The 27,245-nt window shown below is 40.1% G+C and overlaps 12 protein-coding genes across 12 annotated transcripts; 6 read left to right on the top strand and 6 right to left on the bottom strand.

Annotated features, from left to right (window-relative positions):
* Positions 1-1,018: 1,018 nt before the first annotated feature.
* Positions 1,019-3,338, bottom strand: BCR41DRAFT_356645 (AIG1-type guanine nucleotide-binding (G) domain-containing protein). Its single transcript, XM_022024681.1, has 6 exons — positions 3,151-3,338; positions 2,957-3,040; positions 2,535-2,614; positions 1,882-2,004; positions 1,410-1,761; positions 1,019-1,323 (listed from the first exon to the last, which is right to left on the bottom strand). Exons 1-6 carry the CDS (start codon positions 3,184-3,186, stop codon positions 1,207-1,209), a joined length of 792 nt encoding a protein of 263 aa, XP_021880048.1. The 5' UTR covers positions 3,187-3,338; the 3' UTR covers positions 1,019-1,206.
* A 310-nt stretch (positions 3,339-3,648) lies between these two features.
* Positions 3,649-6,009, bottom strand: BCR41DRAFT_356644 (seryl-tRNA synthetase). The gene is made up of 5 exons (XM_022024680.1): positions 5,785-6,009; positions 5,442-5,512; positions 5,131-5,292; positions 3,994-4,959; positions 3,649-3,867 (listed from the first exon to the last, which is right to left on the bottom strand). The coding sequence occupies exons 1-5, from the start codon at positions 5,915-5,917 to the stop codon at positions 3,862-3,864; spliced, it is 1,338 nt and encodes a 445-aa protein (XP_021880047.1). The 5' UTR covers positions 5,918-6,009; the 3' UTR covers positions 3,649-3,861.
* A 132-nt stretch (positions 6,010-6,141) lies between these two features.
* Positions 6,142-7,020, top strand: BCR41DRAFT_387627 (hypothetical protein). Its single transcript, XM_022027914.1, has 3 exons — positions 6,142-6,197; positions 6,286-6,384; positions 6,507-7,020. Exons 1-3 carry the CDS (start codon positions 6,152-6,154, stop codon positions 6,932-6,934), a joined length of 573 nt encoding a protein of 190 aa, XP_021880046.1. The 5' UTR covers positions 6,142-6,151; the 3' UTR covers positions 6,935-7,020.
* Positions 7,021-7,085: 65 nt separating this feature from the next.
* Positions 7,086-8,335, bottom strand: BCR41DRAFT_308142 (60Kd inner membrane protein-domain-containing protein; the record flags this gene model as incomplete). Its single annotated transcript, XM_022020897.1, has 4 exons — positions 7,086-7,208; positions 7,337-7,447; positions 7,566-7,841; positions 7,982-8,335. The coding sequence occupies 4 exons, from the start codon at positions 8,333-8,335 to the stop codon at positions 7,086-7,088; spliced, it is 864 nt and encodes a 287-aa protein (XP_021880045.1).
* A 393-nt stretch (positions 8,336-8,728) lies between these two features.
* On the top strand, positions 8,729-12,277 carry BCR41DRAFT_423356 (nuclear pore protein 84/107). The gene is made up of 7 exons (XM_022030290.1): positions 8,729-8,951; positions 9,083-9,140; positions 9,286-10,653; positions 10,782-10,857; positions 10,952-11,508; positions 11,648-11,726; positions 11,843-12,277. Exons 1-7 carry the CDS (start codon positions 8,857-8,859, stop codon positions 12,115-12,117), a joined length of 2,508 nt encoding a protein of 835 aa, XP_021880044.1. The 5' UTR covers positions 8,729-8,856; the 3' UTR covers positions 12,118-12,277.
* Positions 12,278-12,466: 189 nt separating this feature from the next.
* On the bottom strand, positions 12,467-13,196 carry BCR41DRAFT_423355 (hypothetical protein). The gene is made up of 2 exons (XM_022030289.1): positions 12,883-13,196; positions 12,467-12,739 (listed from the first exon to the last, which is right to left on the bottom strand). Exons 1-2 carry the CDS (start codon positions 13,135-13,137, stop codon positions 12,482-12,484), a joined length of 513 nt encoding a protein of 170 aa, XP_021880043.1. The 5' UTR covers positions 13,138-13,196; the 3' UTR covers positions 12,467-12,481.
* Positions 13,197-14,548: 1,352 nt separating this feature from the next.
* BCR41DRAFT_397764 (hypothetical protein) lies at positions 14,549-17,593 on the top strand (the record flags this gene model as incomplete). Its single annotated transcript, XM_022028905.1, has 4 exons — positions 14,549-15,701; positions 15,816-16,874; positions 17,108-17,263; positions 17,559-17,593. 4 exons carry the CDS (start codon positions 14,549-14,551, stop codon positions 17,591-17,593), a joined length of 2,403 nt encoding a protein of 800 aa, XP_021880042.1.
* Positions 17,594-18,112: 519 nt separating this feature from the next.
* Positions 18,113-19,594, top strand: BCR41DRAFT_308056 (hypothetical protein; the record flags this gene model as incomplete). Its single annotated transcript, XM_022020889.1, has 3 exons — positions 18,113-18,506; positions 18,696-19,133; positions 19,290-19,594. The coding sequence occupies 3 exons, from the start codon at positions 18,113-18,115 to the stop codon at positions 19,592-19,594; spliced, it is 1,137 nt and encodes a 378-aa protein (XP_021880041.1).
* A 312-nt stretch (positions 19,595-19,906) lies between these two features.
* On the bottom strand, positions 19,907-21,275 carry BCR41DRAFT_378188 (hypothetical protein; the record flags this gene model as incomplete). Its single annotated transcript, XM_022027143.1, has 4 exons — positions 19,907-20,179; positions 20,278-20,365; positions 20,468-20,508; positions 20,610-21,275. 4 exons carry the CDS (start codon positions 21,273-21,275, stop codon positions 19,907-19,909), a joined length of 1,068 nt encoding a protein of 355 aa, XP_021880040.1.
* Positions 21,276-21,472: 197 nt separating this feature from the next.
* BCR41DRAFT_338344 (hypothetical protein) lies at positions 21,473-22,923 on the top strand (the record flags this gene model as incomplete). The annotated part of the gene is made up of 2 exons (XM_022022112.1): positions 21,473-22,029; positions 22,152-22,923. 2 exons carry the CDS (start codon positions 21,473-21,475, stop codon positions 22,921-22,923), a joined length of 1,329 nt encoding a protein of 442 aa, XP_021880039.1.
* BCR41DRAFT_356635 (anaphase-promoting complex subunit 11) lies at positions 22,880-23,720 on the bottom strand. The gene is made up of 4 exons (XM_022024679.1): positions 23,687-23,720; positions 23,356-23,480; positions 23,136-23,237; positions 22,880-23,037 (listed from the first exon to the last, which is right to left on the bottom strand). Exons 1-4 carry the CDS (start codon positions 23,704-23,706, stop codon positions 23,024-23,026), a joined length of 261 nt encoding a protein of 86 aa, XP_021880038.1. The 5' UTR covers positions 23,707-23,720; the 3' UTR covers positions 22,880-23,023.
* A 67-nt stretch (positions 23,721-23,787) lies between these two features.
* BCR41DRAFT_338336 (hypothetical protein) lies at positions 23,788-25,277 on the top strand (the record flags this gene model as incomplete). Its single annotated transcript, XM_022022111.1, has 5 exons — positions 23,788-24,042; positions 24,570-24,596; positions 24,755-24,817; positions 25,018-25,096; positions 25,213-25,277. The coding sequence occupies exons 1-5, from the start codon at positions 24,004-24,006 to the stop codon at positions 25,275-25,277; spliced, it is 273 nt and encodes a 90-aa protein (XP_021880037.1). The 5' UTR covers positions 23,788-24,003.
* Positions 25,278-27,245: the final 1,968 nt, after the last annotated feature.

The raw sequence follows: 27,245 nt of genomic DNA, 5'->3' as shown, positions 1-27,245 counted from the left end.
TAGGACAAGCCAAGCCTTGTACAATCAGATTTTTTGTATTCAATGAAAAATTACCTTTCGTGTAATGATAATAATGTTGTTAATAATAGTAACGGTGATGATGATAATTATTGGGCCAAGATCCTGATAATAAAGCGCGATGGCTGAATGAATTCGTTGTTGTTGCTGGGATGAATGTTGGAGAAGCAACAATGATGTGTAAGAAAGATAAGGAAAAAGATTGAAAAAGTAAAAGGAGGAAGAAAGAAGTTTAAAAAAAAAAGCTTGTCTTTTATACAACTGATTCGACTGCATGTTACTATACAGAGCTCTTTCACTAAACCAAACGAACAAGCGGCGGTTGAAAACCATTCCTCTTTTCCTCTTTTTCCCCTTTGCGCAGTTGACCTCAATCATTAAAGCAGATGGGCATCCTCCGGGGATTAAATTGTCCTCTTTCTTATCCTTTAATCATTATCAGATCCTCAAAATCCATTGTGCTCTATCATATCTACTGTCCTTGATTCAATCAGCACAAACGGTTCTTCCATCTCTTCTCTATGCTAATTAAACCCCGGTTGAAATATATATATATCATTGTTAGAAGTACATATACAAGTTTCTTTTTTTTATTTTTTTATTTTTTTATTTTTTAGTCTCGCTCTTTTCTTTACTGTTGCTCCAGAAAGGAGTCATCCACGTAGGGCAAATATATAAAAAAAAAAAAAAAAAAAAAAATTGGAACTGCGCTCATAACAAGCTTATCAGATCCTCAAGGAAATACATACTCTGTTTTCTCCTGCTACACCTGCGTTGTTATATACTATCCAACATTACTTCTTTTGGCCATGTTAGTTGTTGTCAACATCCCAGATTGTATCTATTAATGATGATATACATACGAAGCGTCAATGCTTTCACTTTACAGCCTTATTTCGATCATCCACCGCAGTGATAAATCAATGCTCAAGTGCATCACGCGGGGTGTCGACGCGTACCATGTACTGCGCATCGCACAATGTAAATGTACATGTATAACCGTTGTTCTTTCTGTGTACCGGGTAATTTTACTTCATGGAATGCTAAAATAAGATGCTGGACGAGTCTTATAAATAAATGAATAAATATATATTTTTGCTTTCGCTTTAGAGAAGGGCCCCATGCTGGTTACCACATGCTATGAACAAAACTTTTTTTCTTTTTCTTTTTCATTTTTTCTTTTCCCCTCTACATGACATTGCAGGCATTAACAACGTTCCTTGTACCAGTCTGAACCATTTGAGGGATCGACACCGCAGCGTGGCGAATACTCTGAACAATAAAGTTGTCTTGAGCAACACCGATCTATAGAGAAATAAGAAACAAAAAATCAATACACGGGCGTTTGTCTTTGATGTCTATAGTGTTGGCATAAAGATGAGCTAACTTACCCTATTGTTCACTTCTTGGAAAAAGGTACATGTAAATTTGGCTCTCCTGGCGCCCTCCTCAACTGATACGACGGCTTCATAGAGTTCCTGGAAGCACTCTCGAGCATAGCTGCTATAGCGTGTATCTTTGTTGGACAGGAACACCAATGGGGGTTGATAAGGCAGGTTGAACCATTGACTCAACACTTTGACAAAGCCCTCCGAAGGATCTGTTAATGCATCAATGTTCTGATCCAGATAATCCCGTTGATCCTCGTCTACGTGTGTAAAAACGATGACAACATGTTTCCAGAAATGTTGACCCAGTAGACGCTCAAACAGCCGCAGCATATTTTTTGTATATTCATCCAGTCTTTTTGTATTTTTTTTTTATAAAAAAAGATAAAAGCTTAAAACCTCATGTCGTAGGTGGAGCACTCTGTCAAAGACAATTTTATTAACAATGTTATGTTGTTATGGTTGTTATGCTTACCTTGTATTATGGATGTTGAAAACGAGTACAAACGCGCTTACGCCATGGGACAAGGTCTTGAAAAACTCCACCATCAAGTGCACATTCTCTACATCCTTATATGTTGACTCGCACATTCCAGGGCTAACGTAGCATTTTTTTGTAAACAGCAAAAAAAAAAAAAAAAAAAAAAAAAAAAAAGTACAGAGAGTGTGAGTGCGTAAAGTTTGGGTTTGTTGTCACTGAGCATTGAGCACTGCCAACAGATGTCCATCTAAAACTTCCACCAGTAAGAAGTAGACAATTCAGAAAAATGGTATTCCAAAAAGAAGTGGCAATCCAATAAGCGACAGTCCCACATGATTGAGACTTATGCAGCCCTTTCCAACATCACATTCTCTTTCGCCTCCTCCCTGATTTCCTCCTCATCTCCCTTCCCGTCAAGCTTAATTCCTTTTATTTTATTTTATTTTATTTTTTCGACCTTTCGGTGTTCTTCGTATTCAGCAACGACTGCGCCATCGACCCTGCATCGACTTCCAGAATTTTTTTGTCGATTTGTTATTGAGGTGATACATGTTGCATAGCATGGTAGGACTTCGGCAACACAAAAAAAAAAAAAAAAGTATATATATAATATATACATGTTTATACAATTGCAATTACAAACTTACGTGTCAACAATATGAACGGTTCTTCCGACTTCGGGAAGCTTCCAGTGGCGAACACAACTTCCGATGTGCTGCGTCACGGCCTAGATGAAAAAAGGAAACAAGACATAATGTTCGGATCAGATTCAATTAAATAACTCAAACTCTTGTCAAGACATAGTTATCTTCATCGTTTTTTTTTTTTTTTTTTTTTTTTTCCTTCATCTTATTAAGGCTTGATTTGGCCGGAGAAGAAGAGTACTATCCGCATGGCCCCCGCCCCTGATTTATAAGAAAACCGTCGAAACCCTCAGAGGGGAGAAGAGAAGCTTTTCGTGAACGAAATCATCCCATCCTTGAAGAAAGTGGATTTGTAATGCACATGTCCCTTTATGTTGATCTTTAGAAAAAAAAAAAAAAAAAGATTTTTTTTTTCTTTTACTTACACCAACAGAACGGCCAGACTGAAAAAGTGGTTCCTGAATAATAGAATTCAAAGTAGATGATTTTCCATTTCCTACAGCGCCGAGCTGTACAGAACGCGTTTTTTTATAATTATTAACAACTCTTTTTAAACAAACAAACAAAAAAAAAAAAGAAAGAAAAAAAAAAAAAAAGACGCTGAATTTGAAATCCTTACAACGGCCAGCACGATGTTGTTTGCGTCGTTGATCATGAGTGGCGACAAGAAAAGAAAAGAAAAAAGAAAAAGAAAAAAAAGTAGTGCTTATAAGTAACAGAGTAAGAAAAAAGAGGAATGAAGAATGAAAAACAAAACAGAAAGCTGATTTGAATGTGTTGGAGAGAAAAGGAGATTTGAAATGTGAGCGCTTGTTTTAAATAACAAAAAAAAAAAAAAAAAAAAAAAAAAAAAGAGTTCGAACTTGTTTATATCATTTATACGCTGCAATGCTGCAAGGATAGGTGAAATGAACATTATCAACATGGATATTAGCATTAGCCTGACTAAACTTCCAGGACATAGCCCAAAGGATCAAATCAGTCTCTACTTTCGATCGACTCTTTCAACTCCACACAACTTCTGTCTCACCAAGTTTGCCCATTAGCCCCGATCGCCCCAATAATGGGCTAAAATACTTCCCAATTGGGAATATATACTGCGCCATGTTGATGCATTGCTCTCATCGCGTTTATTGAAATTCTCGTGTTTGTTTATTGTGTTGGGCGTGTGATGAATGTGAAAGCAGTAAATGGTAGATCTAAATATCCCTATCCTATTCTTGCTCCCTCCTCGGAATGCTTTTATTCTTTTTTTTTCTTTTCTTTTCTTTTTTTCTATCCGCGCGCTGGCGGGTATTTTATCTCGTTTTCCTAGATACAGGTCTCGCGCTTATTTCTATCACCAAGAAAAAAAATAAAAGAAAAAGAGAAAGGTTAACATCAGTCGATCGATTATATGCATCTCTGGGCTTCGTTTGCAATAAATGTGGCAAATAAAATAAGCATATCCTTTGGCCTTTACCTTTGGGCTTTTAAGTTCACGAACAAAAGGTAAGAAATCGCGTCCGTCCATGTAAGGGATCAGTGGCTCGGGGACGCGAATACCCTCAGGAGTCTGATAATTCTCGAGGATACACGACAAGGTACGCGTAGTTGCAGTCAAAGTCGAATTCAAACAATGGACATATCTCTTCTCACGATCGCCCATCTTCTTGATTCCGCACCGAATCTCCAAGTTACGGGACTGATAGTCTGTGCAGTTTGAGCACGAGACCAATTCCTTATAGGCACCTTGGAAAGGGAACCATGCCTCCAGATCATACTTTTTAGCTGCAGCATTGTTGAGTGCTCCCGAAACAATGGACACAATACGATATGAGAGACCGAGAGACTGGTAAAACTCCTCTGAGTTCTGGATCATGTGGTCAAACATCTCCCAAGATTTCTCTGGCTCTGTTAAACAGAACTGCTCTACCTTCTCAAATTGATGGACGCGGAAAATACCCCAGGTATCACGGCCAGCAGCGCCAGCCTCTTTACGGAAGCAGGTTGAATAACCAGCATACTTGATGGGCAACTGCTCCTTAGGTTGCTCAAACCATTCGTTGGCATGGAAAGCAGAAATGGGTTGCTCGGAGGTGGCAATCAAATACATATCCTCGTTATCTCCAGTGACCTTGTACAACTCCTCATCGAACTGGGACAGCTGGGCGGTCTGGGCCATGGCCTCCTTCTTCATAAAGTAGGGGGTCTGGAGCTTCTTGTAACCTCGCTTGCCCAAGAATGAGAGCCCATAGTTCACAAGAGCCATATTGAGTTCAACACCCACATCCGTTAAGAAGTAACCACGATGAGAAGCGACCTTATGTCCACGCTCGGGATCATAGGCTCCCAGACGGTAGAGAACCTCATCATGGGAATAGATCTTGGGGTTGTGTTCAGGATTCTTGCCATTGTGGAAGTAAGTCCTCTCAACAACGTTGTTGTCCTTTTTAATGAATGAGTCAGAGCACATTCAAAAAAATAAAATAAAATAAAATAAAATAAAATAAAAAAATTAGTTATGACAATAACCGCAGGCGGTATTCATATTATCTGCTGCGCCTCATGCCATCAAAATTAATCTTCCATTCAACAATGATTCATTACTGTCATTTACCTCGTTATCCGAGACAGGAACAGAGTCATGAACCAAGTTTCCAATTAAGCTCAACTTGGCAGTCCATAAGGCCTCCTTGGCTTTGAGATCGACTTCCAAAGTCTCTTGCTCCTTCTTATTGTCGAGACGGGCCTGGATGAGATCAGAAGCATCCTCCTTTTTCTGTAGGTGAGCCATGGGTCATACCAGACCATGTCAATCAATTACTTCAGTATTAGTTATCCGATGTATATTCCATTTCCCATTGCAAAAGTAAGTCGAAAAAGTCTTCCATTAAATAATAAGGTAGAGTCGCTAGACAAAGGTATTACCTTCATCTTCACACCGATCTCTTTCTGGATAGCGTTGGACTTCTTGTTTAACTGATCAAGATTGAAACGAGCTTAAAGAAGATATTGTGGTAAGCAAATAAAAAAAAAAAAAAAAAAAAAAAAAAAAAGTGCAACAGTTAAAATTAGAGACGTCCATTGTTGTCTTCGATAAATCATCTTGATTGAAGACAGTAATTTATCGAAATATATAATAACGACAATGACATCTGTCGCTATTACGCGACGTTAGACACAAATGTAGTCAGCTTTCGATATGCGAGTTCGAGACTTCCTTTGCTTGGCTTAGGGGTCCCTGTGGGGTTTACTAGTCTGTTTCACCTACTTGTCTTCCAATCTTCATAGAGGGCAATGATTTCGTCGACGAGTTCGACAGACTCATGTCTCCGGCGTTGGGATTCACGAATGCGTTCAGGCTCGCCTCCTCGTTCCTCCAAGAAGAGATTGATGTCCAGCATGATTATTTCGAATGGTTGAATATAGACAAATGATGATTTCAGAAGAAAAAGAAAGCTGGGCGTATCCAAAGTGAAAGTCTGACAAGTGGTCTGTTATTTTTTTTTTTTTTTTTTTTTAAGAGTCATAGAAACTCAAGAGACAAAAATCGTGCACGGCCCCTTAAAACAATTGGCGGGTACAAAAAACTCATTGCATGGTTGTTGAACCCCATTAGACCTTCTTTATTACCCACCATGTCAAACCCACGGCTGGACCTCTCCTCCAAGGACGAACTCATTAGTAAATGTCCATGATTAGTCGCCACGCGGATCTTGCTGCATGTTTATGTGTGAAAAGCCAATTAATTTGCTTTTTCTCCATTTCACAGGCAACCTTTTGAGCGGCAACAAAGCCTCTACCTCCTCTACGTCTGATGAGGATAAAAAGTCGACAGGCGAGCGTAAAACATTCAGGGTTCAATCTGACTGTAAGTAGTAGGCCATTTTCTTTTTGAGATCGATGTATCAGATGTGTCCTTTTCCCCATCATCAGCTGTTATTAACTCTTTCTATGCATGAATGTGTTTGTCTGTTGCTTCTTTTCTATTAGTATTGGCACGTCTTGAGGATTTTCTCCCAAAGATCAAGGAGGCCAATGCTCAGCTGGAACAGCAGATCAAACAGGACCCTAAAGCTCTAGATATTGAGAATGTGGATGAGGAGAGCGGTGAACAATATATCGAAATGGACTTGGGATTGGGTGTGTTTGATCTTAAGAAGGATATCAAAGAAGAAGATATCATCATCAACCCTAGCGACATCAAAAAAGACTCTTCAACATTAAGCACGTCGCCAACCATCAACAAAAAGCCAGCTATTGTCATGATGGATATGAACGACGATGATGATAACAGCCGCTCTTCTAAGGATAATGACAATGAGAGAACCACAGCACACAGAACCTCTATGCGTGGTGGTGACAATGATTATAACCATGATAACGATGGGGATGGGGATGTTATGATGACATCGTCTTAATACTTCTTTTCGACCTTTATCACTTGTTGCTCTTTCACAATTTTTTTTACTACATATTAATTAGAATCGCATATTTTATTGTATACTACTCTATTAAAGATATTCATTTTTTTTTTTTTTTTTTTTTTTTTTTTTAAAAAAAATCAATCTTTTACTGGAGAGCTTGTTTGGGTAGAGGTGGTAACTTCAACCATCGCCTAACACCAGGCATACGGAATGCAAGGTTTTGAACGACACTGTATGTTCCTGATGAAAGCCAATATAGGCAAATAGCCTGATTGATAGTGAGCAAAGGTTAGCTTTACAGAGGTCCAAAGCAACCACTCAAGCAACAATAACGACAACAACAAAAGGTATGACTATCTTTTTTTTTTATTATTATTATTCAGCTTCGTTCCTTACCATGGGCACCTCATGTGCAATAGGAATCATGCTTATGGATAGAGCGCGGAACAGGTTGCGGAAAATAATTTGGTTCCTTGTAGGAGTTTTACTCATCATCGAGCTGTTCATCTATGAAAAGATTCCAGGGTCAGAAATTTGAAGCTTAGTAAGCTTTTTATTTTGTTCAAGCCTTAATGGCAACTAATAAACTCTCGCTTTCTGAACACCAAAGGACGTTAAACATTACCTCAACATTGAGTAGGTTAGTGGCGCCAATGGCAACCGGCATGATCCATGTTGGATCTGAGGCTGCTAGGTCTGTAAACCAAAGAGTGCCGCCCTCTGTAAACCCTGATTCAGGCACGAGCCTAGAGTCACCCAAGAAAGGTAAAGGGTATCCAGCCATGCCTCGAATCGTCAACGACATAGTAACAAAGAGCGGTATTTGAACCCAAGGTAACAGAAAACTGACACGGGGATTACACTTATGCTTAGAATACAATTCCTTGACTTTGGCGCGATACTAGATGCGATGAAAAGAATCCAAAAAGGAGAAGCAATTCATTTGAAAAACGAATGTTATTATCCTTTCCTTTCTTCCTATCATACCCCGAGTCAAAAGTCAAACTGCAATAATGGTCATAAAAGAAGTGAAATACCTACTGCGTTCTGAATTTCCTGATTGAAAGTTGAATAGTCGCGATCTTTGAGCTTATGATCGATACTCACACTGGCCTTGAGTGTCTCCAACCAAGCCTGGAGCACTGGCGTTAACATCATCATCCTTCCCACAGCTCGTTGCTGATAGATCGCTACTGGAGTGGTGATAGCTGTGCGGAGCAAAAATGTTGCACAAAAGATGGTCGCCCACCAGGGAAGGCCTACGGCATGTATACATTCCAGTATATAATGTGTACTGGCAAGGAGAGCATTGACTTGAGTAGATGCTTGAGATATAGGTGAATCCACAGTCAAGTCAGCAGATAGGACGATTGATTCAGCCGATAAGTTAGTCATATCCGATGCTGTTGAAGCTGAGGAATTATCCCCAGAGTCAAGTTGTTTTCGAAGGGCGGCTGTTCCTGAAAGGCTTCTTACAGCCAAGTTCGGCAGAACTCTTGGTTGAACAACAGCTGCTGCCCATTGCGCCGCCATTGGTCCGACGATGCACGCCTTCCGCCCAAGAAGCATTCCAACAGGGCGCATGACTCCTCTTCGTTGCAAGAATATGGTCAGAAAGTCTTTCCTTACAATGTTTTTGCTTAATGAATAAATGATACCATTATTTCACGTTCAGAAAGCTTGTATAATACCACCTTTTTCCGCACTTTAATTCTGCCCTTGAATTATTGACAGACTAGTCCAGCCACAAATAAATCACATTGGGATCGGTTTGCTTCTTTACCATCCCCAATCCTCTCTTTGACGCGACTAAGCGCTGAGCCAACAAAAGCATTAGGGTAGCCATCTGCTATTTCGCCATAGTAAGCATATTCAAGGGCTAATCATAGAGAACCATCATTAGTCGTGTTTAAACAATGGCATGGAATAGTTCAAAATCATTCGCAGGGTTTTCAGACTTCAATACCACACCCAAGGACAAGGACATGGACGTGGATGTAGACACGGAAAGGTAAAAGATTAAACCCTCAACAGCTTTGAGGCTCGCGATGCAACTTCAGATCACTAAATGAAGCCCATGTGCTAATGGGCCATCACGTCCTGCTTCATTTTTTTTTTTTTTTTTTTTTTTTTTTTTCATAGTAGCCCTGTTCCTAGTTTAACAGCTTCTAAAAAAAAGCCCTTTATCAGCACTACATTTGTATGGTCACATCATAAGACTCCGTGAGCTTTCAACTTTTTAAAATGTAGGGCCTCAAACTATTAAATTATGCAGTCATCTAATACCAGCTTGTTTTTATTTTTATTTTTCTTCAATATCCGGAACTTGAAAAATGGTGATATAGGATGATGCAGCAGAAACTTTTCAAGAGACATTTGAAACAGGAATCGAGTTTCAAAAATTCGCGCGTCCACTGGAAAAGCTTCAGCGTCTCCGAATCGGCTCCTCATTAGAGGCAGATATTGACATGGTCGCTATCCTTCCGGAATTTGATATTCTTTGCTCCACCCGCGCTCAACAACTAGAATACAGAAAGGATTCAGATGCCGGATATCGTACTTTTAGCGCAGTAGATGAATACAAACTATGGCAATCTGAAAGCCATACATGGCTCCTCTTGACTATACTCTTCAATACTTTTGAAAAGAAGACCGCATATGTGGGCAAAGGATCGGAAGTGCTCGAATGGTCTGATCTCGACCTGATAGAGCATTTGGCTAATATGGACAATAACTACAAGCATCACCTTGCAGTCAAAACATGGCTTGAAACTATCGCGCCAGAATTTACGCCAATTGCTTTAGCAAAGACATATGCACAACAAACTAATAATACATTTTCGCGACCAACCCTCGCTTTTGGGGCGCCTCGAACTCATTCAGCAACATCACCTCTTAGCAAAAAGGTCTATATAGATCCGGATGCAACCACGCGTGATGGCACCAAACTCGGTGAAGGCAATCAGCGAGCTGAGCAAGATCTATTGAGGACAGTTTGGGAATACATCCGACGTGGAAATGTGGAGGATGCCAAGAGGGCTTGTATTAAGGCAAACGAGCACTGGCGAGCAGAAAGCATTGGAGGAGGAAGCTTTTATTCTGTACCCATCGCGTTCAAAGATCCTGTGTATGATCGTGAGGACGACCGCCATGGCAACAAAACACGCAGTCTTTGGAAGGGCACATGCTATGCACTTGCGACTGAGCCAACAGTAGATAAATATGAAAGGGCAATATATGGCGCTCTTTGCGGAGATGTTTCTTCGGTTTTGCCAGTGTGCACAAGTTGGGAGGATCATGCATGGGCTCAATACAACGCGCTTGTGGAAAGCATGAATGAAGCGCGTTTGGGGCAATTCAACCGTGGAGGAGCAAGCAAAGCCCTCCCTCTTCCAGCATCAACTGTCACTTCAGCTAAAGATATTTTTAACAACTTGATGAACAGTGATAACCAGGAGGTTAAGAATGCATCTCAGGAGACGTTCAGAAGAGTTCAAATGAGTATTATCTTGGGACAGACAGATCAGCTCCTTGTCAAGATGGCCAAGGAAGCCCAAGCGTCTAGTAAAAATGGCTCACCCATTCAACCCCACCTCTTGCGTTTTATGGCACATTTTGTCCTTTTACTGCAGTCAAAGGAAGCCCATGTTCCCAAAGATGCCGGCAATTATTTTATCAAGTCATATGTTGATTACTTGATTTCCAGGAAAATGGTAATGGGCTGACTGACTATTTGGTCATTTGATATTATTTACACATTGATTGAAATTGAGGACATTGCCATTCTATTTTGGACCTTAAACTAAGTTAATTTCATTTTCTTTTTATATCCACTTATTAGTATGATTTAGCTCCACTTTATGCATCATTCCTACCTGTTCAACTTCAAGTCGAAGCCTGCTCTTCATATCTCATAAGTAAGAACCATCAAGCTTATTATAACTAGTAATACTATAATATATCTCTCATACGTTTACATTTTAACGAATAACTACACTTCTCTTCTTTTAGCAATCAATGGATCCAAAAAGGATCGTCAAGAACATGTGAATATTATCCGGAGAAATAGACTGGATATGCACAAAATCCTTACAGCAACTGTGGATGCTTTATTAGAAAATATCAAGGATGATCTTGAAAGGAGAGATGTTGATTACATGGCAAATCTTCAATGGAGCATTGAGTCTTCATCAACGACAGAAGAGAAGACAGCCATTAAGGCCATGGAGTGGCTTACGTTTGATGAACATCAGTATCAGGAATGTTTGCTCCGCAGCAACTCGTTGGCAAGGCGTTACTTACTGCAAGGTCGCCTGAACGCTGCGCTAGCGCTTTTCAATAGCCTCCCAGCAGAAGTGGGACAACTCCAGTTCAGGGAGTTGCAATCACAACAGCCACAAGGATCGCAGGATACGGTTATTCAATCAAATACACATGAGCATTTTTATTATCGGGATTTATTTAGTACGCGCCTATTGTATGAGGAATGGAAAGATCATTTGACTTCTAAACCTACTACTGGCGAAGGACAACGATCCAAAATGATGATGTGGGAGTCGACCCTGAAGGTATGCTTACGAATACTAAAAAAGAATAAAAAAAAAAAAAGAGCAAGAAAATTGAAGTATTAGTGCGATGTAGACATGTGAACTAGGTGTTTATTCGACCATGTATTATTTTGTGGTATTCGCGTAATGCCACATGTAGGATAAAGCGCAGAAAGTGATCGTGGAGATCGAGACATTATTGTCATCACGGTGGCTATTTGATTGTATTGTACCTGGAGGTAAGACTTTTTTTTTTTTTTTTTTTTTTTTTTTTTTTTTTCACGACACCGTTTATTCTTATGCATTGAGATGACTGATAACTTTTAAAAAAAAAAAATCCATGCTAAATATGTAGATGCGTCAAGGAATCAGGAACTGAAACGACTTCGTCAAATCTACATTTCAGAACTGGTGATGAATTTGCACAAGGTCTATTTTGAAAGTCGGGTGGTTAAACCTGAGTATTTGGAAAAGTCTGTGGACATATCCAATTTGGTAGCGAGCGAAACTGCGGGTGTGCCATTATACAAGGAGTTGCAGGATAGTAACAGACTCAACGAGTTCTTGGATCAAGTGCGCTTGTCCTCAATTGAGTTGATTCGAGAGGGCAAGTCGCCATTTGCGTACTAGCTCATGAAAAGAAAAGAAAAAAATACTCAGTCATTGGGCAAGTACAAGAATTGGAGAGCCACCATTAAAAAAAGGTTCAGACATTCAGGCACACGTGTTATACGGAAAGATCCTCATATTACATTTGCGAGAACACCACTAAATGAATACACCCATACACGTTGTTTATTCTATGTGAAAAAGTTTTTTTTTTTTTTTTTTTTTTTATTTTATTTTGCTTTTTCTTTCTATAACAAGGGATTGAGTAGAGGTTTTATTTGTATGTTGAGGAAATTAAGGGGAGCCATGATAAAAAGTAGTATCCTACTTCAACGATCTTGCTTTTTTTTTTTTTTTTTTTTCTTTTTAGAAAAAAAAAAACCGCTTAATATTGAGCGGCCATGGACTGGCAAGCCTTGAGCTGCTCAAGGTACCATTGACAAACAGACATGTCGTTACCGTTGCTCTCGAGACACTTGGTAAAGGCTTTGGCATCAGCTTCGCATGAGGTGGCAGAGGCGGGGACGGCAGCATTGTGGTACATTGGCTGCTGATACATGGGCTGCTGATATTGAGGTGCAGATTGCTGTTGTTGCTGAGGCTCAGCAGCAGCTTCAGAAGAACCAGAGCCACCAAACATGGACTATTATTGATAGTAGTAGAACAGGGAAAGAAGAGATAAAGTAAAAATATGATGAGTCAAACATAAAGTGGAGATACTTTGGCGATCGATAGGGGGGAAAGGATTTTTTCCGTTTTTTTAAGTAACGAAAGAATAATACTTACAGAGATGCCAGCACCAACGGTATGTCCGACAGCAGAGCCGACGGCGACACCAGCAGCAGTGGAGGCCATTTGAGCGAAAAGACCGGGTTGCTGAGGAGGAGGGTGAGCCATGGCCGAGGGTTGTTGAGGAGGAGCAGTCATCTGGTGCTGAGGGGGATGTGCAGGGGCAGGTGGGGGAGGAGCCTGGCGGGTAGGCATAGTGGAAGCCTTGCGGGTCTGTTGAGCAGGAGCAGCACGAGAACGTTGGCGGGCCATGGCGATTTTATGTGTTATGTGAGAAAAGTTGGAGTGATGTGAAATGTGAAGGAAAAAAAAAAGAATGGGGGAGTAGAAAGAATTTAATGAAATAGATCGATTGAGATCTCCACGCGAATTCCGAAATGCATCAAAGCCACGTATCAGAAATCATTCGTAATGCACGCATAAGGACTAAAAAGGAAAAAATTAACCCGCGGTCTACCATCATCTTCGAACGACAAGATTTGGCAGTCAAGTCGGGCAATAGCTCTCCCCGCCTTCCGCAGTCTCAACTTTCGGGGCCTCTCTTAGCAACCTCAAAAGCATGTTGAAGTTAGTAATAGACAGGTAGACGTCTCTAAAGTGGGCACTCCTTTATTGACTTTTTTTTTTACAGGAACAAATTATTTTTCATTCTGAACGTGAGTTTAGTTGAACATAGAATAAAAAGAGCTTATCATTCGTTCGGGCGGTGGGATGTCTTCCATCAGGTTAAAGACAACATTGTATGATGACCTGTCATGACAGATTATCGTTTGAATAGTGGTTTCACAGGAAAAGATTGTATACGACTGTTTATATTAAATATGTACATTGCTACACTAGGATTCTAAAAATTTAGCCAGAGGATTAAGGATCATCATGGGCCAGAGAATATGTTCGTGCGTGAAACTATACCCCTGGAAGCAGTGATATACCTAATGGAGAGATGAAGAAAAAAAGGAAAAGAAAAGAAAGAGGTCAAGATGGATAAAGTACAAGAGTTGTTTGACGCTATTTAAGCCAGCGGGGATTGGATATTGTCAGAGTGCCAGAACACTCTATTTCGTGTATCGACCCCTGAAAAAAGTAAGACGCACATCATAAGGAGGTAGTGAATATGTCAATGTTATTGTGTTATAATGTTTGTATGGCAATGTGCGTGCTTTGTTCCTCCTAGTTCTGTCCTTCTTGTTTTTTTTTTTTTTTTTTTTTTTTCACATTCCCACTTTTTATTTTTTTAATTAACCGACATTCTCATTGCTGACGCCGGTCGTCTACGATTTTGTTGCACTGTCTAAAAGCAAGTGCGGAATCTGTCTATGAAACTACGCTATATCCACGTCAGACTGAAAGAGCAAGAGTCTTGTCTGACAGAACCACACAAAGCACTGTCTATCCTTTTGCTTTTTTTTTTTTTTTTTTTTTTTTTTTTTTGCATACAACAGAGAGAGAATCGACTACAGGGTACATATCTCTCTCTGCAGTGGTGCAAAACATAAGGTTACCCGAACACGACCAAGGATTTGATTTCTATTCAAACGTTCCCAGTGATAACATTTGACCAGTTTCGAAGGATCTTAATATTCTTTCGACAACAATAAGAGCAAGGTTCAATTGCGCGTTATCAGTTACCAACAACTCTTTGACAAAGCGTTCTTGTGTAATCATGTCTTCTACACACTCCAAAAAGCAAGACAGCCTTCAGGAGCTGAGAACAGGAACTGTCCAACGACTCTCACAGCACTTCTTGCAGGCGTCGCTTTCTCATCAACCTCCATCCAGACCATCGTCTTTACCGATACGTTATCAGCCCTTGACTATTCCACAGACATTTAAAAGCGATGGATCATGTAGTTTATCTTCACATCCTCCGCCACTACCGTCGGCTCCACTTTCGTCGTCATCATCGCTATCAAATTCTTATTTCAGACGATATTCAACGTCATCATCATCGTCATACTCGTATTCACCATTTGCATCCACTAACTCCAATCGAGAATCGACAACAGGAACAACGTCAGCAGCGATAGCAACAGCGCTTACATACACCCCACATCATGCTCAACAACTCCCTACAACTCAAGTATTTCTGCGTCCATCATCACCTAGCACATCTAAATCCCCGCCTACGTCTTCACCTTCGTCTTCATATCAGTCTCAGCCACTGACATCTCAGTCATTGCCGCCAGCAGGCTTCATCAGTTCCAAAGACCGTATCGGAGGCCACTCATCGTCTTCTGTCGGGTCTGAGGACTCATTCGCCAGCGCTCTTTCTTATATCGATTCACCTAAAGAACCAGGATCACCAAGGACGGTTCCATTATGGAAGCAGATGTTGGATGCGATTGAACGAGAGGATCGTGTAGAGCTGGATAGGATTTTACACGCGTTTGATTTTGCTATTGTGATACAAACATTGGTCACTTGGAACATCTCCAACACTGACAACAAATATCGCCATGATCCGGATGTGTTATTGGACGCTCAGGAGCTTTTAGGCCCTACGGTGGACCATCTGAATCTAATACAAATTGCATGCTTCCTATTCAATGAAGAAATGGCGTTGGATCTTTTGAACTTTGTGGCTAAGGCGTCTGAGGAATTGGAATCGAAAAAGATCCTATATGAATTCATGGGCAAGATGTGGGGCGATGGAAATACCACATTGCACCTTGCGAGTTTCTTGGGTATGGCGGATTTGACCAAGCGACTACTTGATCTTGGAGCAAATGTATACAAGATGAATGACCGGAAGTACAAGCCCGTGGATTGTGCGGATGAAAACACTACGAGAAGCTTGTTCTTGAACCTCACAGAAGGTAACCAAGAAAAAGCTTTTTTATTTAAAAAAAAAAAAAAAAAAAAAAAAAAAAAAAGATTTGGTAACTATTTGCTAATAAATAGTACACCACTTACTTTTCCCAACCTGGTAGTCGTGCGATACAGAAAAATCCCACAAGAGTCATTACCTACATCACCCATCAACGACGTTGGATCTGATCATACCTGGAACTCGTTTAGGTCCATAGGACATATGCGATCACCTTCAACGTCAACATTGCCGCTCATGATGACAGCATCCGAAGATATGATATCAGGGAAACAGACCAGGAGCGAAGGAGGTGATAGTAGCAGCTCTATGACTAGACCCGCGTCAACCTTGGGTATTACTCACCAGTTGAATGGGCTTTTGATCTCAGAGACGAAGCAGGAAGGTTCCAAAGCAAAGCCGGATGAAGGGGCCTCACACTCTTGCAGTATCCCTAAGAGCGGCAGTGCCACAGTAATTGAGAACCTTTTACTGACAGAAACAAATTCATTACAACTTCAGACCCAACAAGCCGAAGAAACTATTCTCTCACCAGTAGTAATCTTTAAACCAACAGCCTCTCCTGAAAATACAACACCATCTTTATCAGATTCTGCGAGATCTTCTAGCCCAGAGCTACAGGATAAGAGCAACAATAGTCTTAATAACAGCAATAACAATAACAGTATTAACATCAAAAATAGCGATATCATAGATAGCAGTATAAGTAATAAGTCCCAAAAACATACTACTACAACTACTGGCAGTACCGGCTCTACGGGCACAGTATCTCCCAATGATCCTTCTTATGCCAGCCGTATACGACCCAAGTTACGGAGCTATCAATCATCGCCTTCCATTCGCCTCCATGTTGAAAAGCAGAGCACAAAAGACACAACCTCATCGGCACCATTTAAGAAATCCAAGAGTACAAAACGTGTCACGTTTGATCCACAATCGCTAATGGCGGACGCATCAAGGACGGGCGATCTCTCACTCTACAAATCCATGCTGGGCGTGGTGCAGGAAGAAGGCAAATCAGGGACGTTGGAACAGATTATCAATCATCAATCCGCATCCCGAAAACTCAGTTCACTTCATTTGGCTGCTTCTTACAACCATCTGGAATTATGTCAATTTTTGGTCGAAATGGGTGCTAATATCAATCTGACGGACATGGAAGGTAAGCAAAACAGTTATAATGCTCTTTGTTCCTTCCTTTTTGACGCCCAACCCACTTTCTCGTCAATTCATTAAGAGACTTAAGCGTTAAAGTCCAAAGCTCTAAAAAAAAAAAAAAAAAAAAAAAAGGCTTTTAGTTGGGGTTCCAACTACGTATTTTTTTTACTATATTTTTGTCCACATTTGTATTTGCTATCGCTGTTATTGACACCATTACAAAATTAACGTATCTAGGTTGGACCCCATTGCACTGTGCTGCTGCGGAGGGTCACTTGGCCGTGTTTGACTACTTAGCCAAGAGACCCGATGCAGATCTACAGGCAGTTACTATGGACGGCGAGCTTCTCGAAGACGTTGTTGAAGACGATGATTTGAGGCAGAAGGTGATCGGTAACGTGTCGTATTCTCTCCTCCCTTTTTCTCTGCTTTGATGTTCGTTCATTTTCCTTTTTTCTCCTTTTTTTTTTGTGCCTGACCCCTACGACGATCCTTTTCAATGCGACTCCGCTTAGTCATTATATCTTTTCCCCACCTAACCCCTTTTCTATCATAAGCTTCGCACTCTTTACTTCTATATCCGTGCACGTTTCTGTGTGTGCCCATCACACAGACAGGTTCACACAAAAATCAAGCAAACCCCAAAAAACTCACACAATACGATTTATTTTGTAATTGCGCTGAATAGACATCATTGAGGCACAGTCACGGGGCTCTGAGTAAATCCATGCGGTACGTGCATGTGCATTCAAGTGCAATAGTCCAAAAAGGGTTTAATAGACAAGATCATCTATTTCAGTCGTCAGAGTTTGTTATCGGTCTTTCCCTTTCCTCCCTCCTTTCTCGTCCTTCCTTCTCCTCTTTCTTCATCCTCATTACATCGTCCCTCTCACTCATAACAAAATAAAAAGATTAATCCCCTCATTCCACTTTCAACCACGCTTAATAAATACATTGTAAACACTTGTCCCTTTGACCCATTCCGAAAGCTTTTATGCTTGTGTAGACATCTTTCCATCAATCCCTGTCTTCCTTTCTCTCCTTTTTTACGCATAAGCCCTCAACTTCACTGAGAACCCCCCAACAAGAAAACAAAAGAAGCGACTCAAGGATCCCCCTTCTTTCGAAAGATTCTCTGTTCCTCTTCCTCTTCCTCTCCCTCTTTTCTTTTTTTCTTTTTTTCTTTTATTTCTTGCCTCACAATTCTGCTTATCCCTTCCTCGTTTCGTCTTTAAGCAAGCCATGACAGAGACTCTTCAGGCCATTTATGTTCGCGATCCTGAGACTCGATCTCGACCCAAACCCCATACAGCCTATCGTGTCGAAGTTCATGCAGCAGTGCGGACCTGGTCTGTCTGGAAACGCTATTCGGAGTTTGAACAGCTTCACAATCGGTTTATAGAACTTTTTCCTGATAATCCTCCACCTCAACCACTTCCAAGTAAGCATTGGTGGCAATCAACTATAGATAACCCCGAGTTAGTGGAGGAACGTCGTGCAGGATTGGAGACGTACATGCGAGGGATTTTGTCCCACCGAGACGATCGTTGGAGGTTAACGCACGAGTGGAACGAGTTTCTGGCCGTGCCCGTTGGTCGGTCACAGGCTGATCTGTTTGCGGGCGGACCAGGGAAGCGTGGGCCAGCAACGCAAGTGAATGGGGGAACAAATAATACAGCACCATCACAAAATGGTAACTGTGCCACTTCTTTTTTTTCACACTTCAATATTTTCGGAATAGGAGGAGGAAATGATACTTCTAATAATGCTACCGGCTCATCTGAAGCACCCTCGGTCGTGCCGTCAAGTCCTGCAGTCAATCCAGGACCTGCACCTCACTTTTTTACGACCGAGAGTTGGCTTGAAGAGTTCAGGACGCTACAAGGGATTGCTCGCGAGGTGAGATCACTCATCAATCGACGCGAGACACATCTTGGTCGTAGTGAGATCTCAGCCTCTCATAACTGCACGATTCAGAGCAAGAAACTACTCACAACATTGGGTCTCCGAATCCCAGCTCTTGAGAACGGCTTGACGAACCTAGCGATGGGCAACCCAGGCGGTGGAGCAAAAGGAAGTATTATGTCAGACGGAGAGCTCAGACGACGACAGGATATGTTGTCAGAATTGAAGGACGAGCGTGAGGTGTTGACCAAATTGGTGATTGCAAACCGACAGAACGATGGTGTGGTTGGGCATCAAGGCGCTGGTGGCAATGTCCCTGCAAGTTCTGGAGACAGGAACTCGCTCTTAGTTAGCAAGGGTTCTCATGGCGGTATCAATAGTGGTACTCATGCTGGAGGGTTGCATTCTCAGACAGGATCCATTCGTGGCCATGCAGATAATCATAGTCTAGCTGACTCTTCTTTTAATGGAGGCGGTAGTGTGCATACAACCACGACCATGACCTCAACCACAGTAAGTGGGCCGGGCAATGGACGCCGAGTCTTTGGCAGAGTGGTCCAGAACCTGACTCAAGAAACATCACTGACACGAGGACTCGACAATGAGGGCCTGTTGATACTTCAGCAGGAACAGATGAGACAACAAGACGACCACATCGAACAATTCAATGCCATCCTGCAGCGACAAAAGCATATTGGATTGGCCATTGGTCAAGAGCTTGATAATCAAATTCAGCTGCTTGATGAACTTGATCGGGACGTGGACAGAACAACCTTGAAGCTGGGCCTTGTAAACAAAAAGATTGGCAAGATCAACTGAGTAATGCAAAAGCTGGGAAAAAATGAACAAAAAAGAAAAAAAGATGCAGGAGTATAATTCGCGATTTTTCATAATGTAGTCATATTCAAAATGTGTAGATTAAAAATTAAATAGCAATATCCATTTTTTCCTTCTTTTTTTCCATCAACATTTTTCCCGTCTAATGAATTTTTTCAATTTGTTTTATTCTTGCTCCCCTGCATGTCCCTCCAAACAAGTGTTCAGGGGTATGTGCTCTACTTGAAATACTTGTATGAAATGAAAAGCGATAGCATGACAATTTCCTCAATTCATCTGTTGCCATATTCATTTCTACTTCTGGGCATAGAGTGGTGAATCTGTGGCAAGATGCATGACCTTACTACCAACAGTACCAGCACCACCAGTGGTTCCAAAAGTTGTCCAGCACTTGGCGCCTTCACTTGGCTCTAATGTTGCCCACGAAATGCCATTGCCTTTCTTCATCGTGATTTCGACCTTGGTACCAAGAACCTCAAACGAGCTTCCAGAAGGATCAATTGGCTGAAAAAGTGGTAGGTTGAGCTTGAAACGCTTTTCATCTGGCATTTTCAAATCAATGTTGACCTAATTGGTTACGACGAAAGACCATATTATAAATATAAAGCTATACAACTTGCTTATTTGGACAATTGACCATAAAAATCCATATACGAGCTTATTACCTCACGCTCCTTGAATTCTATGACGGCGGTCTTTGGATCGACCTTCTTTGCAAAGATAGACAAGTTAACATGCGTCTGTGTTTGGTACCTGATTGAACAAAATATCATATTTGTATACATTGAGTACCAAAATCGAATATTCAGTACTTAATACAGAGTGATCTGTGCTCTAGTCAAGTGTTTGACATACCAGTCATGACGGCACTGAACCAATTCTTCAACCTTCTCCTTCTGTTAAAGCAAATCCGATAAAATATCAGAGCTGTTAGTTGACACAGTCATTTCAATATAGAAAACGCCACCAAGTAATGCAGTTTAAAAAAAAAAATTACCTTTGCACCAACAAACAAATGCTGGTTTGTGGTGGTGCACCCTTTAAGCTTCAAAAATTCATCAAACTCCAGCACCTTACGGGAACAGCAGCTCCAGCCCTTGGATCCTTCATGGAAAACGGGCGTTCCAGGATGATACTGACACTTGACTTTATCACCACGAGACTCTTCTTCCGAAACATAAGTCTGACCGCATCCACGGCGCATGCAAGTCTTTCCAACAGCCACAGGAATTGACAGATCATCTTCTTCTTCTACGATGGGCTCTGGTGTTGGTGCTGAAGGCGCTGCTGCTGATGCTGTTGTGGAGGCAGCAGGGGCAACGAGGGGAGCAGGGGCTGCTGGTGCTGCTGCTGACGAGCCATAAACTTCTGTTCCATCCTTATTTACAGACACTGGTGCTGGCGTAGTTGAATCGGTAACCTCAACTTTCTCGCTTGGAGATGCAGCAGGGAACTCCTCGCGTGGTGCATCTGTGTGTCGTCCGAATGAGCAGCCGGGGATGGCGAGAAACTGATCAAACGAAACGACTCTCTTTGAGCAACATGACCAGCCTTTAAGACCTTCATGGAAGATGGGCCCCTGAGGATGGAACTGGCAAGCAGTATCCGAGTTGGTTGCCTCATCGTAGGTCTTTTCGCAACCACGGTGTGTGCAGACTGGCATGGTGAAATATGATAGATTGTATGAATGTAATGAAGGCTAAATAACAATAAAGAAGAGAATGGAGCTAAAGTTGCAGAGGGTAACAGAAACTGATAGAAAACTGTAAACAGTCCCTCACTAACACTCGTATTTGTCCTTTCTGAAAAGATCTAGAAAAAAAACCCCCCTCAATGCTGACTTAGCCACTGTATAGAACCATGCCTACGCCTCCTCTGCGCCCACGCAATTATTCTTCTATTCAGGGAATTGATTACCTCGAGACATCACCCTCCTACGAGGAATTTCGCAATCGATACCTCGAACCCAATCTGCCTGTTGTCATTGGACCTGATCTGACGAAACATTGGCGAGCCCGTCAGCAATGGGTCTGCCCCGAGACTGGCAAGCCAAATTTTGCAGGTCTGCGAGAGCAGCTCTGTGAAGAAGAAGGTCAACCAGTCTCGATTCTAGTCCCTGTTGCAGACTGTCAGATCAAAGAATTCACGGATCAAAAGCGATCAACCATGGATCTACGCGAGTTTCTGGAGCAGTGGGAATTGAATAGTAAACAGAATCAACCTTCAAGGATATATCTCAAGGACTTTCATTTTCTGAAAACATTTCCATGGTATCATGCGTATGAGACACCTGACATTTTTCGGGATGACTGGATGAACGAATTTTGGACGCGACGATTGGATATGGATGATGACTATCGATTTGTCTATTGTGGAGGTGACAACACATTCACACCGTTCCATGCAGATGTTTATAGGTGAGGAAACCAAAAAAAAAAAAAAAAAAAAAAAAAACGATGGTATTATGTTGGACCAAGATGTATACCCCTCCGCTCTGACTTTATGTTTTTGTTTTGATTTCTCCATCACAAAAAAAAAGATCCTATTCATGGTCGGCTAATATCTGTGGGATCAAAAAATGGACGTTTTTTCCTCCAGATCAAGAACATCTGTATTGTGACAAACTCAATAACATGGTTTATGATATAGAAAATGTCAATCCAGTTCAGTTCCCCAACTTTCATAAGGCGAAACGGTTTACAACCTATCAGCAGCCAGGACAGACTGTGTTTGTTCCTTCAGGATGGTGGCATCAAGTACACAACATTGGCGATACGATCTCTATTAACCATAACTGGTGTAATGGATCAAACCTGGATCTGCTGTTGGGCTCAATCTGTTCAGATTTGGAGGAAGTAGAAAGATCTATTGATCACTTGAAGGAGTCAATGGATGAAAATGAATGGATCAAGATTTGTCAGAGACTGCTGTTATTGAATAGTGGTTGGGACTGGAGTACATTGTGGGATATGTGCAACACAATACGCAACAGAGTCATATATCAGGTTAAAGTCTCTTCTTGTATTAGAAAGGAATGTGACAATAACAATGGCAATGACATTGACAATGATAATGACAATAGAATCGATGAGCAAAATGGGGAAGTAGAAAATCTATCCCTTTTTGCGACATTTAAACGAGACGATCATCTCGACTTTAAGAGGAGCACACCGATCTTTGAACCACCCCTTATCTCACAACAACCTCCCTTGGAGCTTACGCTTAGACGCCTTAATGAAGCTCTTGATTTTATTAGAAGCGACAAAGCTGCAAACTGGTTTTTAAGACATGTCAAAGGTATTTCATTATAGAATGGTGTGGCAGAATAGAAAAGAAAACAATAATAAGAATAAAAGCAACAATATTTTGTTTTACAAAAGAGTACAAAGTAGAAAAGAATGAAAGAAAGAATTATGTAGCGGCCTCTAATAAAAATTGCGGAGCAAATTAATTATCGTTAGGTGAAATAATAACAGTATTAATGATAATAAAAACTGGATATATTTTTTTTTTTTTGGGTTACCGAATATCTGTCTGTCCATGGGACAGGTTCCTTCACTATCATTGGTCTCAATCCATTTGTTGATACAATGGAGATGGAAGCAATGTGTACATTTTCCCCATACTATTCTCAATTGAAACAGAGTATCGCCACGTTTATATCTGTATGTACCTACTTTGCTACAATATCCAGAAGGTCAAGAAAATAATAGGAAAAAAAAGACTTTTTTTTATTGACTTACACAAAGGACAATTATCTCCTGGAATCCTGCAATCTGGGCAACACGAATCAAAAGGTCCATGGCAAATACCACAAAGATCTGTCGAATCCTCCATATCCCATTGCCAAATCGCGACAGTGTGCCATCTAAAATTAAATTGATACGAAACTTGTAAGTAACCAAAGTATACTTTGTGTTCAAGTATCCTCGACTGCCCTTCTGTCTTGTTTATAGTACTCTAGGAAATATGAGAAAAAAAGGATACAAGGTCATTGTATCAATAATAGAACTCTCGTATAAGGCTTAAAAAAAAAAAAAAAAAAAAAAAAAAAAAGTGAACTGCTTGCACTTACTTTTCACTTTCACTTTCATGCTGGGGTTTGGTGGTGCGGTTTAAAAAAAAAAAAAATGAAAAAAAAAACCCCCCCCTTTCACCTTTAACAGCGTTTTTATGTCACATGACTTTCCTTGTTTTGTGGCTTTGTACTTTTTAGGTCGCGCCTCTGGATAACTACAGGCTTGAAACAATTCACCACATTCAACTACACCATCCACTCAGCCTTGGTTTACAGACACTCAGTGGCACGTTAACGAAACGACTCTTATCTAAATAACAAAGGATCTGTAAAATATACAAATATATACAAACATATAATCATATAATTCAACATGTCGTCCAAAGTCCAGCGCATTATGGTTCAGCCCATTGTGAGTTAACTTGCCAGGAAGATCCCTTTTTTTTTTTTACATCTAATCCAAAGCTTGAGGACTTGGCTTTTTTGCAGGAGATTACAGAAAAAAAAAAAACCAAGGATTATGTTTTTCAAGGGATATTATCAAAGGGAATATTATTATCATAATACTTGAAAGTAGAAAAGCTGACAGGACAAATGGTCATTGGCGAGAAAGAAGGGAAAAAAAAAAAAAAGAGTGAAAGAATAATTTCAGTCTTTTACGACGCGAGATCCATCTAATATTTGGAACCATGAGTTGCTTTCTGTTGTACTATTGTACTATTGTCCCTCTGATCAGTTGAGGGATTTATCTTGAGCAGGACGATGCTGCGGGCATACGAAGAACGGAGCTCATCAAGCTATTTTTTTTTTTTTTTTTTTTTTTTTTTCATTTTGGACAACAACCGGACCCATTGCGCTTCATAATATCAAAGGACGTAAAGTTAGATTCATGGCACTAACGGCTTTTATTACTGTTGTTGCTATTATTAACCTTTTTAGACCCTGATCTTCAGGTATCTGCAACAGGTAAAGATCCATTCCAAAACATGGTTCTGATTAATATCATGACATTGTGATTTTTCTCTTAAGAATATACTGAAAGTGGAGACAAATGACCAAGTTTTATATGATTATTAAATTACTTTTTTTTTTTCTTTTTGTTTTTTTGTTTTGGTCGCTTATAGAGATCACCTGTACAGATTTGGTTGTATGAGCAACTGGACACTCGTATTGAAGGACAGATCATTGTGCGTTCTTTTTCTTTTTATGATTGTCAATGCTTTCTTTAAGTATCAACGAAAAAGACGCATAGAGTGGTTATCGTCTCTAAACGCTTGTGGGATCAATATTACTAACTTTTGACCTTTCTGGCATTTCTGGACAATTTGATGTCTTTTTATTATTATGTTATTGCTATTACTATTACTATTGCTATTATTATTACCAGGGATTCGATGAGTTTATGAACTTGGTTTTGGACAATGCAGCAGAGGTGAACACCAAAAAGGGTACAAGGAAGGAAGTTGGTAAGGCATCCTATGCAAATAAATAAGCTCTAAGAGAAAAAAAGTTGCTTTTATTGGCTAGATGCAAGATGAAGCTAAATGCCTTTTTTTTATTTTTGCAATTGCCTTGTACCTAGGTCGTATTTTGCTCAAGGGAGACAACATTACATTAATTCAGTCTGCGTCGGGATCCATGTCGTAAAAAAAAAAAAAAAAAAAAAAAAAAAAGTTTAAGACGAAAGTGTAGAGAAACCACAAAGCTAGATGAGAATGAGTGGGTTCGAAGTGCAATAGTGTCGAGCTTAACAGGCAAGCAACATCATAACAACAAATAAAACATGAGGTCAACCTGGACCGATTTTTCTTTTGTGTTTTATTTATTTTATTTTACAAAATCGGAAGGAGAGAAGGAGTAGAAGGAAATTGGTTTTGTGTGTACTTGACGATTGAATCTCATTGAACGTCTGTGCTCCCCTACCATTGCCGTTTGATTTTGATTTACTCATCCTCAGAAAAAATAAAAATGCCGAGACTGAAAATAGAAAGATTCGATGACCCTGGTGGACAAAAAGATTTGTGCCACCAGGAATGCTTCCCTTGCACAGTTCAATCTCTCTTTCTATTCTCCTTTGCTATGGACCGTTTTAATTCAAAATTACAAAAAAAAAAAAAAAAAAAAAAATACATTGGAGAAGCGATTGCCGATTTGCTTTGATTTTTACTATTGTTATTATTACCATCACCATTATGATGCTGTTTTATTTTCTATCCCCGCCACCAACATTTATTAGTATGTCAGGGCTCAAGGTTCATCATTTGCTCTAGAACTCATCTTATCTCTCTTTTTTGTTTTTTTGGACAAATGATCCAAGCAGTGGTTGTCTCTACTTTGATCCAAGAGACACATTGACAAATACAACACGCCAGTTAAAAGGTGTTTATTAAAACACGATCGCTGATGTTGTCCGAAAAGTCTATTCTACAATTGATTTTTCAATGATTTGGATCTGCACGTAATGTCTTGTTGATCTGTACCTCTGTCGCTGGTGGATTTATTCTTCTGATGCGACTCTGGAGGTAGTAAATGATAAAAAAAGACCAAAGGTTCATAATTATAAGCATTAGGATACATATCTGTATAATGAGATAGAGACCATAAAAAATAAAAAAAAAACAAAAATAAAATAAAAAAGTGTGGATCTACTTTCCTTAGAATTCAAGCGTTCTTTGGATTCATGCTATCTTCGATAAAGCATATCTGCAGTCCGTTAGGAAGAGTAATGATAGAACTAACAAAGTAAAAAAAATGTAAAATGAATAAATAGACAAAATGTCTCTTTGTCTTGACCTTGTGGACGAGTAACAATAGAGATTCAGGCACGCACCTCATCATGAAGTGAGCCTACATCAAACAAATATGTAGGATCAGAAAAGAAAAAAACATATTCTTTCACAAACAGATAAAGAAGAAGAGCGCGACTTGCGATCTGGTCTATTTCAGTTATTATTGTTGCTACTGTCGACTCTCTCTAAATATTATATGAGCAGACGCGAAACTTCCGATGGCTCTTTTTTTTTTTTTTTTATTTTTCTTATAACCATTTCGATTATCTTTGTTAATGCACCCGGATTCTCTAAGCTTATTGATCAGTGCTGTTGGAAGGGCTAAAAAAAAAGAAAAAAAAAAAAAGTTTTAGCGAGGGCGAGTGTAAAGCATCTTTTTTTTTTTTTTTTTTTTACCTACTTTTTGACCATTGGCTCTTGCTCACTGTATTGGAAGGCAAACAATTTTATAGAGATGATTTTGATGTGGATGATTGTAAATTCAGACAAAGATTCAAGGAATTGACGTAAAGAAAAAACAAAAATGGATTGATAGGAAATGAAAAGAAAACAAAGAGCGAAGATGAGAGCACTTTTTATTATTTTCTCCCTTTGAGTACAACAGTCATGATAATAAAAATAAACGATGCTGTCTTTGACTCTTTCGTAAGAATGAAGAAATATATATATTGATTGATCTTATGATTCTGGGATGCTCTATATCAGGGGTGCAAAGAAAAGTAGGTCGTAAGAAAAACAGTCTGCTTACTTGTACCATTAAAGATGGGGAAAAAAAAAAAAACGTAAGTTCATAATCCTCATTAATATTGATCGACAAACCAGGATT

This window comes from Lobosporangium transversale (assembly GCF_002105155.1).
Source record: "Lobosporangium transversale strain NRRL 3116 chromosome Unknown BCR41scaffold_26, whole genome shotgun sequence".
Lineage (NCBI taxonomy): Eukaryota > Fungi > Mortierellomycota > Mortierellomycetes > Mortierellales > Mortierellaceae > Lobosporangium > Lobosporangium transversale.
The sequence above is the reverse complement of the archived record's forward strand: the minus strand, read 5'-3'. Positions and strand labels throughout refer to the sequence as shown.